This window comes from Mustela erminea, chromosome 14, assembly GCF_009829155.1.
Source record: "Mustela erminea isolate mMusErm1 chromosome 14, mMusErm1.Pri, whole genome shotgun sequence".
Lineage (NCBI taxonomy): Eukaryota > Metazoa > Chordata > Mammalia > Carnivora > Mustelidae > Mustela > Mustela erminea.
In genome coordinates, this window is record NC_045627.1 from 35,925,793 (window position 1) to 35,939,320 (window position 13,528).

Consider the following 13,528-nt stretch of genomic DNA (forward strand, 5'->3'; position numbering starts at 1 on the left):
GTTCATTTATTCCCTCACTCCTCCACCCATTCATTCATCTGTCTGTTCTCCCATCCATCCATCCATCCGTCCATCCGTCCATCCGTCCATCCATCCATCCATCCATCCATCCAATATATGCCTGCTCAGTATCTACCATGTGCCAGGCATCGGAGCTACCACGGTTGGATAAGGCTGATTTGCCCTCACTCGACCGACTGTCTAATGGCTAATGATACGGAAGGATCGTGCGTCCCGACCTTATAGATGCCGTGTGCATTGCTCTTATGTCTGTAGAATATGAAAAGCTCCAGAACAAAGGAGTTCATTTTAGGAAAATCTCTTCATCAGGGCACCAAGACTTCCCTTTAGATAAGTAGCAATCCCAGGGGCCAGCTGGGTATTGGACTTAGAGGGGAGAGTCAAGTTCCCATCTAACAAAATGTTACAGATGGGACGTGAAGGTAGCCTCTAGAGCAAATGGCGAAGGGAGGTACAACTGGAGAAAAAAATTCTCCTGTCAGTGTGCATCTGTGTAAGTTCAGTGCCCCACAAAGGGGAGTTGGGGGCTCCCCGTGGATCATCAGTACCCCTTCCCCAGAGGAGCGGGCTTATTAGCTCCTGCTCTCGGCAGAGCGGAGGCTGAGAGGGCACAGCTCAGCAGGCTCGGTGGAGCCATTTTGTCTGACGGACCTGCAGCTAGTAGTTTGCGGCAGAGTGGGGTGCGGGGGGCGGGTGGTGGGGAGTCCTCTGGTGGCCTCAGTGAGGCACCCTCCCAGGAACCCCACTTGGAGGGGTGTTTTGTGCTCTGGACTGGGGTTCACCTGTTGCACATGAGAGGGAGGGAGATGATGGGGAGGTCCTCCTTCTCTCCGGTTGGGAGTCCACACCCTGAGAGCCTGGTCCTCACACCCCCCTGCGGTTTCTTCCCTATTCTGGAGGCTTCGTTTCAAACCTTCATTTGGAGCCTCTGGTACACAGTCTGCAGAACGGGTGTCAAGAAAACTGCCGTTGTAGGCGTCCACCAAGGATGGGCAAGCACACACTTGCTGGAGCGGACCGGCCGCGGTGGGAAGGTCCTGCCCTGTGTGCGGGCTCTCTAGAGGCCCCGGACGAGATCTGGACGCCGACGGAGGCCGTGTGCTCTGTTGGCTCTGTGGCGCAGGTGGGGTTTGGCGTTGTCTCTCCTTGCTTCTTGACTGTTGGAAATCTGTTCCACTTCCCTCCTCCTGTGTTCCTTGAGGTCGGGGTTACCAGCAGTTTTAACGTTGTAATAATCACCCAAAAAATTCTGGTCCCTGGAGTGATGGGGCTGTGGTGTGCCCGGGGTTTTGGCCTGACGTCTCTGGCTTTGTGGTTCACTCCTGTTTTTTCCCAGCTCTGGGTGGTCCCGCATCTAGGAGCAGTGAGCATTTCCAGGGTGAGCGGAGTTCTGTTGGAGACGCATGCTTTGCCTGCTTCTGGCTAAGAGAAGGGGGAGGGGAGAAGTAATGGTGTGGGCAGCCCCTGGAGGGCCCCTACTCTGGCTTGGCTGGGGGGAGTGCAGAGGGATACCTGATGCCTGCGGGGCACCTGATCCTGTGGGACTGGCCCAGGGCTAACGTGTCCAAGGACCATATGTCTGTGCCAGGACTGTATGTCAGCTGGGGGTGCTTTCCTTTCCCCTTCCAGAAACCATTTGCAGAGCTGAGGGTCTCTAAGTGTGATCCAGCTGTACGAGTCACCTAGCCATTTACCCCCATTGACTATTTTTCAAAATAAGGCCCAGCATTCAGACTCCCTGGGGAAAAACCCTCTGCAGCCCTCCCTCAGACTTTCATAACACATGCCAAGACACAGTAGGCCTTGAGCTGTCCCGCAGAAAAGAAATCTGTTGAACCTGGCGTACCTGCCTTTTCCCGTAACCTTTGCTCTTTTCTTACACATTCCGTCTATTTTGAGGCATTCTAACTGTAGTGCACTGTGCTGTCATTGCACTGGAAAATGGTAACGGCTGGTGTTCGCTCTTTCTTTGTGTTGTGTAAAAGAACGTGTCTGACCGTCAGCCATGTTCTCAGTGTGATGACACGTGTGGTAACGGAAGCCCACAGCCTGGGCCCCAGGCCTCCTTTTGAGCCTCTCTCTTCCCCAGTAAGAATGGGACAAATACTTAGGGCTTCTGAGGATGGAAGAGTGGTATTGACAGGCGACGAAACCAAAGCTCTGCAGTAATAGGATCCCCCTCCTGTGCAGCCTGGGTCTGCCTGATGGCTCTCAGCCCCCTTCTCTGCCTCACCCCGCCCAGCCCTACCCCTGCCTCCCAGCGCCTTCTGGCTTCTGGTGGTGGGAGGCAGTCCTCGGTGGCGCTTGGCCTGCCAGCGGCATGTCTTCAGTCTCTGCCCTTGTCATTACAGGGCATTTCCCTCTTACGGGGATACTAATCAGATTAGGCCCCACACTCAGGGCTCATCTTAACCTGATTACATCTGCAAAGACCTTGTTTCCAAACAAGGTCACGTTTCCGAGTCCCAAGGGTTAGGACTTCAGTGTATCTTTTTCGGGGTGGGGGGGTGTCACAGTGCAACCCTAACACACCCTATGGCCTTGCTCCCCATAGCTGTTCCTAATATTCACGGTTGGGCTCAGTTCCTATGCCCTGGGGCCCACAATCCATTTGGAACCGACCCTACAGCCCCACACAGGCATTGACACTGACTCGAAGGCCAAGGCCTCGCATACCTGCCCCCAGTCCCCTCCCTGTCCCTTTGTGGCCTGTACCCCCTTATCAACCAACAACCAGAAGTCCCTTGGAGTAGTCAGAATGCAGACCTCCTTGATAGTAAACCAAGGTGTTCCCTTTTTAAATGTTAATCACTGCTTTAACTGTATAATTAGTCAGCGACAGAATTAGTGGTAATCCCAAACCACTGAGGGATAAATTGGACTCAGCTCGGTGGAGAGATGCCCCCACCTGCTAAGGGCGGGGTGACTTCCGAGTCAAAGGGAGAAACAAAACTTTCCTTTCCTTTCCTGCTGACCTTGACCTCAGGGAACTGGCCTCAGAGTTTTAAAACTACTGATTTTTTTTGAAATGTATCAGCACATTTTTATTATTTCCCCCCCTTTTGCACATCTTTTATGGGCAGTGGTTTTTCTTTAAATTGCTCTTCAGTAATCTATATGTTAATTTTTTTTTTTTTTAAACCCTAAAGTGGCTTTTAGCTGTTGCCTATCCTTTTTGGAGTAGGAAAGGTATGAATAATAAATAAAAGAAGGAAGATATTGAAGCCATTTCACTTTGGTGACTTGGCTAAACAGAAGGTCCCTTTTCAGAGCTGCGAGTCTCTGGGGACAGCTGGCCCTCCACGTCTCGCTTCCCTCAGAAGTGCTCGTTCTGGGTCTCATTCATGAAACCTCCCCTTTTTTCTCTTCTTCTCATTTCTCAGTAAGGATATTGGAAATACCAGTTAGGTGCAAGGTTTTTGAGGGTAAATTGAGTTGAATATTTCACTGTTTCTGCCTTATGGTTCTAAGCACACGTTTTACCCAAAGGATACGTTGGAAAATATTCGATTTGCAGTGTGTTCAGTTAATTTTTGGGGGCCCCAGATTGGCCCCAGATTGGAAAGAAAATACCCATGGCAGTTGGGCTGGTCACTTCCCTTTCCCTGTCTCTGTTTCCGGATCTGGCAAGATGATTGGATTGTCTCTCCACCCGTGAAACCTGTGTGTCTCGGATTCTGGTTGGGTTTCTGATGGAGGCGTACAACTGTTATTTGAGTAGCTGGGTTGCAGACACGCAGGGAGAGCCTTTGCATCTCACATACAGAATCAATTCATCCAACAGGGCAAAGGTAGGCATTTCCTGAAGGCGGGCTCTCTGTTTGCCCTGTATTTTGTCCGGTGCAGACCTGGACTTGAGAGAGACATCTGTCCCTGTGTTTGTTTTCCATTATTTGCTGGGAATAATGGCGGTCATCATAAAATGGAAAGTCGCCAGAGGCCCTTCAGATGCTTTGTTTAATGAAGCATCTGAAGAGCGGTTCTCCTGGCTGGCTTCAGTAGAAATGGGCAATGTGGGAAGAAGTTGTAAGTAGGAGGCAGCAGGGGCAGGAAGGAAGGTTGAGGCCAAAGTTTTGAAGAGGTAGTTGGAGGGAAGCCCAGTGCTCTAAAAAGAGGCCGAACTTGAATTAAAAGGGGGGGGGGCAAACCAACCCAGAACACTGGATTAATCTCCAGCTCTACTCCTTATTATCTGTCTGACCTTGGAGGTGTCCCTTAACTTTCCTGTGCCTCCATTTCCTCATCTGTAAAATGGGTTATCGGACCCTGCCCTCCCTGCCTCAGAAGACTGCAAAAGGATCAAACGAAAAGTGCTTTGGAAGCTGCCAACCACCGTGAGAGTTCTAGTGGGTCCTTGTCCTCCTTAACGCTAGTGTCATCTAACAACCAACTTTGTAAGAATTTTCTGGGAGGGCCCTTCCCAGCCGATGCTGCCAGTCACAGGAGCCCCACCATCAGGCCTAAATGTGTAGGTCTAGCCCTGGACAAAAAAGATTCAGAATTTTTGAGAATTCACTGGCCTCTCCATGATGCTGTCAGGGGAGAAGGCAGAAAAAAGGGGACAGCAGAGGCAGGCTGTCTCACTCCTGTCCCCCCACAGCAGAGGCACCAGAGCTGTGATCTGGGGGCTCCTCTCCTCCTCTGCTGGGGGGGGATGGGACACCAAAGCTCTAATGGGGAACCAACCTGAGATCCAATAGATGCCCTTTGTTATGCAGGGTAAGTAGGCGTTTGGGGGATTCCTTCCCTAATAAAGAGTATCGGGCTCAGGAGCCTTGTAGCTGAAAGAAATCGAACTCAAATTTGTATGAGCAAAAAGAGCAACATTTTAGGTTCATATAACTGGGAAATCTAGTTGTAAGTTGGCTTCTGTATTCCAAGACTCGCCTGTCCCTTCTTGCAGTCTGGGTGCTGGCTGCCTTTGAGGGCTGCCTCTTCCTTAGGGTGGCAGACAAGGATGGCTCTGGCAGCTCTAGCCCACGCTGCCTCAGAGCTCCTGATCTCAGCCATGGTCTTGGAGAGGGTGATGATTGGCTGGCTGACTCAGGTCATGTGCCCGTCCTGAGCCAATCATGATGGCCAGGGTGGGAGACTGGATGCTGCTGGATGACCATTGGTCCCCCTGGAGTGGGAGCAGGGGCTCAGCTTACCCCCAACCTCAGATGAAAAATGGGGAGGATAGTTATCTAAAGAGAGGCTAGACAGCCACCAAAGTTCACTGGAAATCTTGTTGCCCTTACCAGACGTCATTCCTTGGTATCTTTTGCCTTGGCAGGCACTAGGACCAGACAGGCGTACATTTGACCCAGACAGTTCTTTCAAACTAGCAGCCAGCCCTGATTCCCTGCTTGCATGAGCCCTGGGGAATGAGGGTGGAGGGGGAGGAAGTAAGCGTGTCACATTGCCCTCACCTTCGAGTTGCTTATCAACCAGCTGAGGAAGATAAGCCACTTACCCCTAGAAGATAATGAGCATCACAATATTTGCAAATACGCGGGTGACTAAGGAAAGGGTGGGGCTGTGGCACCACTATAGGTGTGACCAGGAGCGGGTTGTTCAGCTGGATTGGTTGAGCTTCCGTCTCTGGAAACCAGGAAGATGAGTTGATATTTGTCCCCCAGCTCCCAAGCTGCAAATGTGATTTACAGAAGGAGGTGCCATTTCTTTGGGCAGTCACAAACATGGCCTGGAACCAGGGCCACCACTCAGGGAGGGACCAGGAACCGTGCTGGGCCTGACCATGACCCCATGTAAACTGCCTTCTGGGAAAGGCCCTCCTCAAATGGTCAACTCCCACTTCCAGGTGTGGGGAGTGTCCAGTGTTTAGTGTTTTCCTGACATCTCAAGGTCACCTTTTCTGGTTGCCATGTCTGACTCGAACTTCTTGGGACCCTGTTGACCTGTGCTTGTTGAGGAGAGCAGGGGAGAGCTGGCGCGGACAGACCACAGCGGGAGGCTGGCATGGACCACTGGTCTTCACAGGGTTGTGTAAGTGGGGCCCAGCCCCGTGTACCTGAAGGCCAGAGTCTTTTGGTTATTGGCAGCTGAGGTCATTTGCACTTTTCCTGCTTGAAAAACTTCAGGTCTGGGTCCCATGGAGGTGCTGACTGAAATCTGACTCCTTCCCGCAGCAGGATCTGAAAGCTCTCACCTGATCTGACTTGGCACTGACCCCACTAACCACGAGCTCCTCCCCACAGACACCTGGCCCCTGAGCATAAGAAGCTGCTTTCACTTAAGACCATTGATTCAACTGGAAATGAGACTTTGGACCAGGCTAGCTACCGAAAAATGGGTCATGCTATTTTTTTTTTTTTTTAAAGTTACGATGTAAAGTCAGTTTATAACAGGAAATAAATAAATGTTTATTTAAACATTAAAGCAATAAAAAAATGTTGAAACAAAGCAAAAAGCACCCATAAGTTCATGCTAGCACAGTGTTTGCCTTTGTGCTCGTTCATCTGCTCAAGTGGGTTGGAATTGTTTACCGCACTGAGTGTGCATTGTCTTCACTGGAGAATGAGGCAGAATGAACCCAAAATCCGAGAGGAGTCGCTGATGTTGAGGAACCCCAGAAAGGCGGCCATTCTGGTGGTGCTGGAGTCTCAGTCCACAGCGACCCCTGGGGGCCTGTGTCCATGATGTCTGTCCAGCAGGCAGTTGGAATTGTGGTAATGACTCTAAGCTTTGGGTTCGCATTCTGGCTCTGCCACTTAGGTTGTGAGCTTGGGCTAGACGTCTGACCCCTCCCAGCCTTTACTTGCTCACCTGTAAAATGGGGATCACAGTAGTACCTACCACATAGGGTTGAGGGAGTTAAAAATAAAATGATGCATCTGAAGGACTTAGCTAGAATGCACGGAGGCTCCGTGAATGTTGGTTGATGGTAAAATAAAGGCTTTTGATATTCTAGTAATTCGTCTTCCCGAGAGGAGGAGCAGCCTTGTACCAAATTCAGTTTTTTAACTGAGCACCATGGAGATTAGGGTTCTGATGGGAACCCTAAGAAAACTCTAAACCGTGGTGCCTGGTGGGCCCAGTCAGTAGAGCATGCGACTCTTGATTTCAGGGTTGTGAGTTGGAGCCCTACACTGGGTGTAGAGATTACTTAAAAATAAAATCTTAAAAAAAAAAAACCCAAATAAACAAAAAAGCCCTCTAAATAGATTTGAACACCCCACAAAATCAGGGTCAGAATTTCCTACCGATCTGTGATACCTGCTTCTTGGCATTCTCCCTTGGTCTGTTTCCTTTGGGCCATAGAAACAATTTAAAACCAGTGGCATCATGTCATAATATTCATACAATGGGATATAATTCGGTCCCAGAAATGGATGCGGTACTGACACATACCACCACATATACAAAGCTTGAAAACATCAGCTATAGAAGGTGAAAGAAGCCATCTACAATAGACTAGCTCTTGTATGCATCCATTGACACAAAATGTCCCGAGTAGGAGGATCTAGAGAGACACATAGTAGATTTGTGATTGTTGGTGGATGAAAGGGGTTGCCAGGAAGTGGGGAGTGACGGCTCATGGGTACAGAGTGCCTATCTGGGATGCCGAAAACGTCCTAAAATTAGGTAGAGGTGATGGTTGTGCAACTCTGTATATACACTAGAAAACCACTGGGTTCTACACTAAAATGGATGAATTGTAACAAATGAATTAAAATAAGAACCTTAAAAAAAATAAGATGAGTTGTATGCTATGTGAATAATTTTTCAACAAAGCTGTAAGCTAAGAAGACAACTGGCCAGCAGTGTCACTGCTCTGTGCTTAATGACCAATGAGCAGGGCTACCTTGAGTGAGGGAATGATTGGGTCACCAGCCCCTATAACCAAGCATCCGCCGAGCATTTGTTGATCTTTCCTGGGTGCCATGGGTAAGATGCAAACAAGCCCAGGTTGTGGTTTTTTTCCATCAAGGAACTTGAGAGCGAGGTTAAGAATGGGGAAAATTCACTCGGAGAATTCTTTGGTTATTGATTCCTTACCACCCTCCTGGGTTGAAGTATTTGTTGAGCTCTTACTGTATATCAAACACCATTCTGAGTTCCAGAAATAGAGCCGTGTGTCAGAGCTGACAAGTTGATGGAATCAAATACAAGATTTACAAAAGAGAGGCTTTTTAATTCTTTCTAACCATCACCTTAAAAATTGAGAAGAAGAAAGCTCAAGAGACACAGAAACACCAAAACAATCTTGAAAAAGAAGAACAAAGTTAGAACACTTTCACTTCCTCGTTTAAATTTTATTACAAAGTAACATTAATCAAGACACTGAGGTATTGGCATAAGGATGGCCGTGGATCAGAATTGAGAGTTCAGGGTATCAATTATATATCAAAATTGGGGGAGGTGGGGAGAATTGAGAGTTCAGAAACCCATACCTGTATGGTCACTTGATTTTTGACAAAGGTGCCAGGACTGTTCAATGAAGGAAAGAGCTGTCTTGCAGCAAATGTACTGGGATAACTGGATATCTACACATAAACGAACTAGTTTGGACCCCTACCTCACACCATAAAGAAAAATCAACTCGGAAAGGATCAAACACTGACGTGTAAGAACTAAAAGTATAAAACTCCTGGCAGGAATCGTAGGTGAGGATCTCTGTGACCCTGGATTTGGCAATGGCCTCTAAGGTATGGCCCCAAAGGCACAGACAACAAAGGAAAAACAACAGATATATTGTACTTCATCAAAATGGAACACTTTCATGCTTTAAAAGTCACCATCAAGAAAGTGAAAAGCCAATCCACAGAATGAGAGAAAATATTTATAAGTCCTATATCTGATAGGGACTTAGGTCTAGAACGTGAAGGACTCTTACAACTCAACACTCCGAAGACAACCCAATTTTTAAAACAAGCTGGGAATCTGAATAGAGAAACCGCCCAGATATTACATCCACAGACAAATGGGTAAATGCAATGGGCTATTATTTGGCCGTATGGAGATGACATACTGACCAATACACCAGGATGCTGGCCACGGGTGGCCACATGCTGTGTGATGCCACTCATACAGATGGTCCAGAATGGACACAGCTGTGGAGATGGAGAGCAGATTAATGGTTGCTTAGAGCAGGGGGGAGAAGAGGGTGCTTGCCTGAGAGGGAGACAGTTAAAAAGTCCAGGACTTCTTTTTGGAAGTGATGAAAGCACTCTAAAACTGGTCTGTGGCCCTGGTGGCATCACAGATGATGCGACAAACTACGAAATTACACACTTCAAGTGGGTGACTTGTCTGGTGCTTTAGATCTCAATGATGCCGTTATCGAAAAACAATGTTAAAGATGCTTCTCTAGGAAGATGAGATCCCAAGCAGACTTATGTCTATGCTGCTGTAGGATTGGGGACTTTGGGGACTATCGGGGCTCTGGGTGGCGGGGGGGGCTGTCACCCCTGGCCCGATACCCACTGAATCAGTTGAGGATGTCACATCAGTAGTAAAATTCACAGATTTTCTCCATGCTTCTGGAAGCATGTGAGAATTACCAGTGAGAAAGAGGGTAAGGAATGTTAGATGGTGGCTGGATGGTTTGGGACCCTTCCCACGGCCGCCTTCCTTGCTGCCATCTGGTGACCCTGGGTTGCGTACGGTGCCATCATCTGTGTCCCACTGAGGCACGCCTCTGTCAGGGCCCACATCAGACCTGAAGGCTGCAACCATGTCAGGCCATTTCCTCCTATGTGACCAAGAGGGACTTCTGTTACAAGCCTTCCCTGGGTGGAGACAACACCTTCCCCGGCAGGTGTCTGGATGGATAGGCAGTGAGGTAACGACATACAGTGGATTCTACCAGCCACCTTCAGGAGGTGGGACACTCCGACACAGGCTACAAAATGAACTTTGAGACATTATGCAAAGTGAGGGAAGCCAGACACACAAGGCCAAGTATTGTGTGATTCCACTCCTGCAATCAGGCATCCTGATCCAAGGTGACAGCAAGGCGAGAGGCAGTGACCAGGGGCTAGGGGGGGAGCAGGGAATGGTTCTAGAGTTTTCTAGGGAGTAGTTCTGGAGATGGATGGTGGTGGTGATGCAGGCACAACACTGTACTTATCACTGCTTAAAGATGGTTCCAGTGGTGAATTTTATGTTATGTAGATTTTACCACAATTTATCCCCTATCCCTCTTCCCACGGGTAGTGAGTGGGGGTGTGTTAGGAACTCAAGGCATGGGACCGACCTCAGGTATGGGGTGTTCTTGGAGTTGAAATGCTCTTTTTATCTTATGGCTAATGGTGCTGCCTGGGGGAAGGGGTTGGGCCTTAGAGAAAGCTCGGGTGGGCCTCTGAATGGAATTTGGCCCTCGCCTTCTCCTGCTTGGAGCTGGCTGGCACGTGTCAGGCTGGGGAGGTTTCCCTGGCGTGTTTTCCAGGTAGGCAGTGGTTGGGTGAGGTTTGCATGAGGGAAGCAGGCCAGCTGGGCCCTGTCAAGAGGCGGGCAGTGTGTGGGGCCTTCCCGTCACATGTGACCCTGATGTGATCCCTGTTGTCTCCCTAAACAGAAAAGGGAGATTTCATTGCCCTGGATCTTGGCGGGTCTTCCTTTCGAATTCTGAGGGTGCAAGTGAATCATGAGCAAAACCAGAATGTTCACATGGAGTCCGAGATTTATGACACCCCGGAGAACATCGTGCACGGCAGCGGAAGCCAGGTGGGTCCCTGCTCCCTTCTGATTGGCCCCAGTGGGCTCCTGCCTCCGGGAACCCGCCCCCCCAAGCTCTGGTGTCTGAGCCCCTGGAAGGAGTCCCTCATAGATTCACGCGGAGAGGGGCTGCTGGGTGGAAAGGTGTGACCACTAAAAGAGAGCCCACCATCTGGGAAAATTGGCAGGTGGGAGGGGGGTGCCGGGAAGAGGGTGCCCGGCAGCTCTGTGGGTAAATGCATTCATTTCCTAAGGATCCTGGGGTTGGCCCCCTGGGGCAGGTTTCGCAGAGCGCCTGGGTGAAAGCAGCTCTTTAGGTCGTTGGCCTCCTCACCCACCTCATTTGGGGCCCAGGCCTCATGTCACCTTGTGGGGCCGCAGCAATGTGAGCTCGTGGCCTTAGGGCTGGTCAAGGGCTCCTGGCTACCGGATTGAATAGCCTCCTGAGAGTCCTTGGTTCAGAAAGGCACCACCTCCTTTCCTCACATCTGATACCTGAGGCCCGTCCCCTTGGTGGGGCACCCCCGGGAGGGCTGTCTTCCAGAGCTGGCCAAGGGGCTGCGGGCACCATCGGAAGGGCTTGTTGCCCTTCCCCATCTCTCTGGCTGTGGTGAGCTGTGGGGCCCTCGCTTCCAGATCATGGCTTCCAGTTTGCCTGCCACGCGTGGGGTTTGCTCCTCCCGCCCTCCCATAGCTGCTCCGGCCCCTCTGGTCTGGAGCTCGCCTCCCGAGTCATGGCTGCTGCCCCCCCGAGTCATGGCTGCTGCCCCGGATATGTATTCAGAGCTCGCCAACTGTTTGCTTTAGGAAGGGTGTGTTCCCGTAAAGGTTCATGACTAAGTTCTCCAGAAAACTCATTTGTTCTAAGCTGGACTTTGAGATGAGACCCAGGAGCCTTCTCCTCTTGGCTCTTCTTTGTTTCTAAGTTAATGTGGGTGGGTCCGGAGCCAGCGCTCTGCCGGTTCTGTGGTTTTTGTTGGTTGGTTGGTTGGTTTTTATTTTTTTGTTTTTTTTTCTGTTCTGAGAGAAAAGGGCTAATCCTAGCCTTTCACGTGCTCCTGGGGGCTTGGGTTCAGAGCTTTTCCGACTGGGTTGCAGGCAGCATTGAAGAGGACACTGTCTCCAGCACAGATGAGAGTGTCACTCACTGGATGGCTCTGCCTAGAGGTTCCCCTGCTTATCCCCGCACTGCTGGGCTGCAGAAACCGGCCCATCTGTCCGATGGTGCGCGAGGCCTGCCAGCTGCTGGATCTCCCAGTCCAGCCTGGCGACTGCTGCCTTGTCCTTGCAAGTGACCAGCAGCCTCCAGGTGGCAGCCTGCTCTTCCCATCTGGCAGCGAGTACTGACCTGTCACTGTCTGTTCCAACTGGCCTTGGGTTGAGCCACCATGCTGCCTTTGCCCTCAGGACTGTCGCCTGTGCTGAGATGGTCCTGTATACTTGGGCTTCACCTTTTAGGAGCAGGGTCTGTAAATTAAGGGGGTGCCCCCAATAGGGGCCCACCTGGCTGTATATTCACTTCCACAGTGACGACTACTTCCTGCGCCCCCCGTGACGTCCTCTGTCCCAGCCTCTGTCTCCCTCTTCTCAGCTCCAGGGTCACTGTTTCCTGCTGTCTGCTTCTGCCCCGTCCCCTTCCAAGCAGTCTGCAAAGAGAAGGTGATGAGGATGGCGATAAGGGGAACGATGCTGTGTTATTATCGCAGTACTTCACGGAGCTCTGTGTGCTCCCTCCGCTCGCCGCCCGTCCCATTTTACAGATGAGAAAACAGAGGCACAGATGTTAAGCACCCGCCTGCTGGGTCACACGGCTCAGAAGTGCTGGAGCTGGGAGTTGCACCCACGTAGTCTGGGCCCGGTTGGTAGGGTTTCAGCAACGTGGACCACTCTGAGCCTGGGTCTGGTCTTTTTGTCTTTAAACCTTTTGGTTGGCGAGGAAATGTGAGGGCTGTGGAGGAGAGTCCAGGGGCTGAGGAAGAGGGTGGGCAGTTGAAAGTAGGGATGAGACAGGAAACTCTGCTTCAGAAGTTTGGTTTGAGGTTAGACACAAGTATCAGAGGCCATTTTTCTGACAGACCTGTAGAATCCGGCAGGAGGCCAAGGGCCCCACGTGCCTGTGAAGCAGCAGAGACTCAGACTGAACAGCCCTGAATTCACGGGGTGGTGGTCTCATCTTCTGAAACATACAGGAATTTTAAATAGATTTTTAAACCTTTTACTTGGGATGATATTAAACTTACGGAGAAGTTTTAAGATAAGCACCAGGAGCCTCCAATATATACCCTCATCCACATTCCCCAACCGTTAACTATTTGCTTTATCTCCCCCCCCTTTACACACACACACACACACACACACACACACACACACACACACACGCTATCCCAAAAAGTTCAGTTCATCTTTCAGCTTTAATAATCTAAATCACTTATTTAGTTTGGGAAATTTTGAATAATATTTAAATTTTTGTTTTCATCATTTTTACCCTTTTCAGTGGGGGAGAAACTGACTCTCTGGGGTTTTTTAAAATAATGATTGCATTGTTTGGAAAGAAAAAAATCGTGCTTTTTAGACACAAGAATTTTGAGCCCAGCGAGGCAGACTAGCTTCCCTCCCTTGTCGGTCACAGGCTTAGGTTAGTGTGGTGGTGGCTTCCGGTCTCTTTGAGCAGGCTGGGAGCTCCCGGCTGTGGGCATTTCCTTCTTAACAGAGCGCTGCGGGGTAGCTGTGTTTGGCTTGGATCTGGAAGCGCTACAGCGCCTCATCCGTGGGAATCCGTTTCTGCAGCCTGCTGTCTCCCTGTTTCTTCCTGCCTGGGCCTTCCTTCCACCCTCCTCCTGCCCTG

General features: G+C 50.2%; 1 protein-coding gene across 2 annotated transcripts in view; it reads left to right on the top strand.

Moving 5' to 3' along the window:
- The window catches only part of HK1 (hexokinase 1), a 78,472-nt gene that overhangs the window by 35,451 nt on the left and 29,493 nt on the right, over positions 1 to 13,528 (top strand). For both annotated transcript variants that reach the window (XM_032312018.1, XM_032312017.1), the window contains one exon: positions 10,544 to 10,692. In XM_032312018.1, the coding sequence (XP_032167909.1) occupies positions 10,544 to 10,692 (149 nt within the window). The remainder of the gene's footprint in view (positions 1 to 10,543; positions 10,693 to 13,528) is intronic.